This window comes from Malurus melanocephalus, unplaced genomic scaffold (assembly GCF_030028575.1).
Source record: "Malurus melanocephalus ecotype Western Australia unplaced genomic scaffold, MMel_1.1 scaffold_212, whole genome shotgun sequence".
In the NCBI taxonomy this organism is placed as follows: Eukaryota; Metazoa; Chordata; class Aves; order Passeriformes; family Maluridae; genus Malurus; species Malurus melanocephalus.
The window spans coordinates 630,178-636,780 of record NW_026623444.1 but is presented as its reverse complement, the minus strand read 5'-3'; the positions used below and the strand labels follow the sequence as shown (position 1 = coordinate 636,780).

Below are 6,603 nucleotides of genomic sequence, written 5' to 3'. Positions count from 1 at the left end.
AAGATACCAAAAGAGAGAAGGAAAAACTTATCTATTTCATGCTCCAAAAATGCAGAGGCAGAGGTAGACCAGGCACTTCATGGCTCAGCAATGGAATTTCAAGTTYTTTCTGCAGGAATAGAATCCATCTTGTGCACATGAAGGCCACTCTGAAAACTGTCTCATCACTGCTCGCTGGGATCTGACGCACTGTGGTCACCTTTTCAAAAACTCATTCCTTACCAGCTTTTCTTTAGAAAATCCTGTCAGAATCTACTCATTTGAGATACAATGAAATACCCAAGTCTCTGTGTTGGTCTCAAGCAAAACTGGCAAATTTTTTTTTTTTACAAACGAGCACTATATGCAAATTTAAAGCAGATTGGTGATGTTGGGATGTATCCTACCATTTACTGGAAAACAAAAATCATGTRTTTGGCTTATCAGCTCTCCAACACAGAAAGTTTGCAAGGTGTTTCAGAGGAAATGTTGGGGAACCTTAAAACCACCTGGAGCCTTCAATCCCTGCAGTGAGAGCTCAATAGCCCATGGCAGGAGTGGTAAATCTCATGCTCTAACACTCTTTTCAATGTTGTAGAATCCACGGTTTAAGTTTGGGAGGGGGACTGTAGTCACATGGATGGCAGAACCAAGATTATCACAAGCACCTAAGTTTACAGATCCCTGCTAGGAAGACCTGACCAAATGATATAAAGCATTTATTAAGCTTTATCAGTATTAAGTATAGATATGTATTACTATTAAGGAGTTACCGGGAATTTTTTTCTCTGTTTGCTCWGTTCTTTTTATTACTTTATGTATAATTTTTTTGCCATGGAAAGACTGCCATAATAAATTTAGAGAGGCTAACAGAAAATACCTGTATTCCAGGCAGAAATTTATTCGCTGGAAATTTCATAAAAGCAGATTACTGATAGGTTTTTTCAGGCTGTACAAAGAGCATTGCCTCATCAAGCACGGGAGTTGTGCCTCAGTTTGCACCAAAAAGGGCTTCTCATTTTAATTCTGGGTGTAAACCGCTTACTGTGTTTAAACTGGTGATGTTTTCTTTGAAAAAGAGAAACATTTTATTCGAGCTGGCATTAGCAGCTTTGATTGCCTTCCCTGGGCATCGCGTTTGATTCGACGGCGGTGTCAAATTTCGCGCGTGGCTGAAATTTCTCAGATTTTCAYGGTTTGCCCTTTCTTTTCTTTCTGTCTTGCAGTTTTCAGTGAAGAGCTACACGCCAGTCTCTACTTTGTCAATGCATCTCTGCAAGAGGTAGTGTTTGCTAGCACCACAGGGACTCTGGTACCCTGTCCAGCAGCGGGGATCCCCCCGGTGACGCTCAGATGGTACCTAGCGACGGGCGAGGAGATCTACGATGTCCCAGGGATCCGCCACGTCCACCCCAATGGCACTCTCCAAATCTTCCCCTTCCCTCCTTCAAGCTTTAATAACTTAATCCATGATAACACTTACTATTGCACAGCTGAAAATCCTTCAGGGAAAATCAGGAGTCAGGATGTTCACATTAAGGCTGGTAAGTGGAGRGCTTTGATGGATTTGGATGGGACTGAGGAGGGAGGGAACTTGGGTGTTTCAAAGAGCAGCAGCAGATATGAATCAAAGGAGATGGGCCAGAAGTGCAACCTCTGAACTCCTAAAAATATAAAATAATACTGTAAATCCTCTCCTCTCCCTCTCCTCTCCCTCTCCCTCTCCTCTCCTCATCATTTTGGGGTTGAAAATTTTCCAAAGATCGGTTAAACACAAATATAAGGAAAAATGAACTGATAATGAAATTAACAATCAGACTTGCACATTGAAGAGGTGTGTGAGAAAAAGATGAATTTGGATTTTGTGAGAGGGCTGGAATAAAAGAGGAATGTTTGGCCTAAAATCATGGCTCTCCTCATTTGCTTGTGGTCACTTGTGCTTGGTTTTGAGAGAGAAATTCATGTCTCCTCCAATGATTCAGTGATGGATGTGGGTCCAATGCTTCCTCTTTAAGTTAAAATATGCAAATGAGCAGGATGGTTTTGCATCTGTTTTCTTTACTGGCTGGGTCAGCCAGTGGGGAATTAGAGAGGGATCAAAATCAGGCCTTTTGTTACAGCCCATAAACACACAATTGCTGAGTTTTTGAAGGTTTTGGTCTACCTGCTTCCGTTAATTAAAATATTCAAACAAATAAACAAAAAGTAGTCTGGGAGCTGACCCTTGGCAAATGCAAATTCTTGGAACCTCTTTATGGCTGGTGGAGTTAGGCTTGGCTTTTCTCACAAGAAAACAACGCTTCCTTTGGAGATTTGTCTTCACAGGAGTTTCACAGGGAAAACKGAATGGTTAACAAGTAGATTTTCCTATGACTTTCTTTTTAAATAAGAAAATGTATTCTGTTCTTCTTAACAATAAGCTRACATTCAGAGATCTGCAGTTGGGAGGTCAGAGTAAAAACCAGATTTCCATGAAATTCACATCTCATTAAAATTTTAGTCTAGAAGAGTGGGTTTTCTTGCACAAGAAGCATCCAGTAGAAGCAAGTTTTCATGTTACATATATGGGGAGTTCTATGATGGTCTATGCTTTTTCTGAAAATATTTCATTGTCCATAAAGAAAAAAAGCTTTAAAATCAAAGATTCATAGGAACACGTTGTAATCAACTTTACGTTTGAAACTCAGTTCTGGTTTCTGAGTTTTTGGTTTTACTTTCATGGATTTATGGGCAAGCTGTCGGGTATAATTTTATTTAGAGACAATATTTATTTTTGTCTCTTCTACATTTGTTAATGTGTATCCATTTTGAACATGTTTTGGGCAGTATATATTTCCATTATTACTTTCAAATTTTCATATTTCTTATATAAACTAACCTGGTGACACAAAGGAGGCTGAAACTTGCCATATTGCTGGCTAAGGCTCTGAACTGGTGTTCATTTAGGTGTAGAACATTTGATATGGGATTTGACCCATTCATCCATGGATTGCAAAAACAGGACTTCTTCCTCTGCTTGAGAAACAACCTTGCTAATAGAAAAAGCACCTGAAAAAAAAAAGGGCTTTGAAAAGTGCTGGTAGAAAGGGGCCTTTGCAGTTGGTAGCTTCAGCTGATTGACTCCTAATTAGAAACTCTTTTTTTTTTTTTTTTTTTTTTTTTTGCCAAGTCAGAAATGCCTCTTTCAACTCTTTTCCTTCCCTTTTTAACTTTTCCCCCATACCCACTAATTTCTCCATTTGGCTCAGTTTCTCAGTTAATCTGAGATTTGGAAAACGAGCTGAACAAGTTCCCTTTTTTCCCCTGAACTGATGCTGTGTGCCAGAGCTGTCCCTGTGCCTTGTGGCAGAGCAGAGCTGTTAGTGAGAATCTTTTCCAAGGGTTTGTGTAACCACAAATACAATTTGGGGAGTCTCCTGTGCGTGGCAGTCAAGTGTATTTTATGTTCAGATGATAAAACCTGTGTTGCTCAAATTTGAAATGAGAAACTTAATTTCTTTATCTGGTACTTGCAAATTATTTCTGTTCATGTGAAATCTGATCAATATTTCAGACTGGCACAAATTAATGGGATTTTGGAGGGCCTTTCCTTATTTCCTCTATTTCCTTCTTCTTCAAGAGTAGATATAAGAATTCCAGCTCACAGATCAATGTAATTGTAGGTTTGCTTGTAATTTTGCATACAGTGCAACAAACATCCCCAAACTCCCCCCAGAAAAACATAATCCCCACACTGGACACCCAAATTTACTCCTTTTCCATGCCACTCCCACATGGAGTAAAGGTGTCCATTTTATCTTCAAGCTTTCCTGTGCAGGCATGGCAGTGAAGAGTATATATATATATATATATATTTTTTGTTAGCAAAGGCTGACATTCTCATATAAATTAATGATCTGGGGACCTGGGATTTAAAAAAACCCAGAAAAAGTAAAAATCAGCAATTTATTCATGGAAACTGTCAAAACTATGATCTGGAAATAGCTGAGGGGCCTCGTAAATCACAATAATGTAAATTATTTTAAGCAAGGAAATGCATAAACCTCTTTCCAGTTTTTGTGTCCCACATGGTTTCTGTGTTGGCTTTTATTGACATGATCAATTGGGCAGATTTTCAAAATGGCCAGCTGTTCTGAAAAGTACAAATACCTTCAGCAGAGAGTTGGGATYCTGCTGCCAAACTGGCCTTTCCTGGGAATGATGCCTGGAGAGGAGCATTAGGCACAAGCCAGCCTCATTAATTTGATCAATGTGCCTTTTCCTGGGTGTAGAACAAGATTAGGGGGCTGCTTCCTCTCGGAGCAGCCAATGTTGTAAAGTCTCTGCATTAAAGGTGCTTATAATATCAGTTTAGCACTCATAACAAGGTTAAGAATCCTAACCTTTGATTAAAAAATAAATAAATTATTTTAAAAATAATGAAAAATGTAATTATTCAAAAATAAATAAATTATTATAAATAAATTATTAACTTTCAAAAAATTAGTAGTGTAATAGGAAAAAAATTGAAAAAAATTGTTCTTGTATAAAAAGATTTTAAATTAAATTTATTTAGTTTTGGTTAAGGCTTCTAAAAGTTGTGTTACAGCAATGTTTGGGATGGAGAACTTCAGTCTTCTTTTTTGCAGAGGTAACAAMGGACCTGAAAACTTGATGCTGTTTGCATTTTGAGCACTGTGGTTACATTTCAACACTCTGCCTTTTATTTCTTGAAATGCACCCCAAGAGGAGCTGATATTTAGAAATTCCAGTGCTGCTGGTATATGGAAACACTTTTGTAAATTCTGAAAAGGTTTTACTGACTTTWCAGCTAGAATGAGTGGGGTTAAACATATTTGGTACATGAGTTTGTGTCTGTGGATGGGATATGTGGGCAAAAAATGTCACGGTAAGGTGGCAGCTCAGCATTGCTGCTGCACTGGCCTCGTTCTTCCAACTCCTATCCTCAGGTGATGCCTAAAACAGGGCTCACCTRAAAYAGAGGCCAGACAAAGTTAAGARAMTAAAGCAGAGAAATTYAATYCAGGCCTATTGATACACTGAGGGCAGACAAAGCCTCCTCCTGAGGCTGCACCCAAAATTGACCCCAAGTCACGAGATCTTCMCCTTTTATAAGTTCTCTTTTATTAACATGAAGGGYCTCAATTCCCCAATGACACCTTCAAGTGATGATGTCACCCACCCCAAACTTGCTCCCCCCAATTCTCTGYTGTTTCYRTATTTTGGGGCTCTGAGGTGTCCTTGGATTCATGCTCAGAGAGGRATTGTTTCRTCTAAAGATGGGAGAACAGGAGCTTTAGTGTTGTAACAGAGAAGCACAAGAATACAGATACACGAAAATATAGAAACTAAAAATCCTAAGGCATCACAGGCAGACACAGATCTCAGACACAACACATTCATCCCTATTTTCATGGAAATGGTTTGTTTGGGCTGTGCTGATTCCTTTTTCTCTCACCTTGACCTTGTGATCCCACGGAGAGTCTGCTGTGTTTGTCTGCTCTGTCTCACCCATTCACTGCTGTAGGAGACAACATCTCCTTCTTCTCTGCTCTGCCACCTTCTCCATGAACTCTTGCCCACAGAAATGTTCATCCTTTGCTCTTCATGGAATTATTTCAGGATTTCCATTCTCCTRCCTGGTGCGACTTCATCTCATCCCTACAATTTTAGTTTGGTGGCAAGGGTTTCTCCAGCTGTGCTTTTGTCCTCCCTGTCCATCCAGTTGTTCATTTTTCCCTTTGTCCATTAAATTAATTCTTTCAGACTCAAAATGAATAATATTCTGATTCTAAATGTTTCTTGAATCATGTTGGTTTTTATTACAGCGTGGTTTTGTTTATTACAATTGTGGCTTTGTTTCTGTTTATTTTTTTTACCGTTAACTGATTTCTTTCAGGGCTGGTCAATCAAATGGAGCTCTTTCCTCACTTACTCTCATTTCTCTGTTTCTGACACATTTACATTTCTCTCTCTGTCACCTCCATCAATTTTCTCCTTCGGTTCTTACTTCCTCAAAATCCTAAATGACAATGACCTTCTCCCCCTGGATTTCTGATTCACACACACACAGCACCTGCATGCACTCTGTGCTCTCTGACAGAGCAAAAAACCCTTTGTGAAGGAAAACATGGCTTGGGAAACCAGAMAAGTGACATAAATAACACCATTTCCCCACATAAATACACAGTTCTTACCCAAGCCTGCCAGAATCAGGCGAGGAAAGGACAGAGAACAGGAGATGCGGATGTTGAGGAAACAAAAATATCTGGGAATGTTTTAATACCAGCTAGCAATCAATATGTGTCCAAAAACACAAAAAAAAAGTGTTTGCTGAGGTCAGAGTTCCCAGCCTGAGTCTTGAGGGTGCTTTGCAAGGCTGACCAAGAAAGGGGATGAGATTGTGGCTGCAATAATGTGTCTAACAACCCCTCCTGTTTCCCCACAGTTTTACGGGAACCCTATACAGTCCGTGTGGAGGACCAGAAAGCCATGAGAGGCAATGTAGCAGTGTTCAAGTGCATTATCCCCTCCTCTGTGGAGGCATACATCACTGTTGTCTCATGGGAGAAAGACACAGTCTCGCTTGTCTCAGGTAGGCTCTTATGGCTTTTTTTTTTTTTT

The 6,603-nt window shown here is 39.6% G+C and overlaps 1 protein-coding gene across 1 annotated transcript in view; it reads left to right on the top strand.

Annotated features, from left to right (window-relative positions):
• Nucleotides 1–367: 367 nt before the first annotated feature.
• DSCAM (DS cell adhesion molecule) overlaps nucleotides 368–6,603 on the top strand; it is a 368,029-nt gene continuing 361,793 nt past the window's right edge. The window contains exons 1-3 of the mRNA XM_057373994.1: nucleotides 368–377; nucleotides 1,206–1,523; nucleotides 6,428–6,574. Of these exons, the coding sequence (XP_057229977.1) occupies nucleotides 368–377; nucleotides 1,206–1,523; nucleotides 6,428–6,574 (475 nt within the window). The remainder of the gene's footprint in view (nucleotides 378–1,205; nucleotides 1,524–6,427; nucleotides 6,575–6,603) is intronic.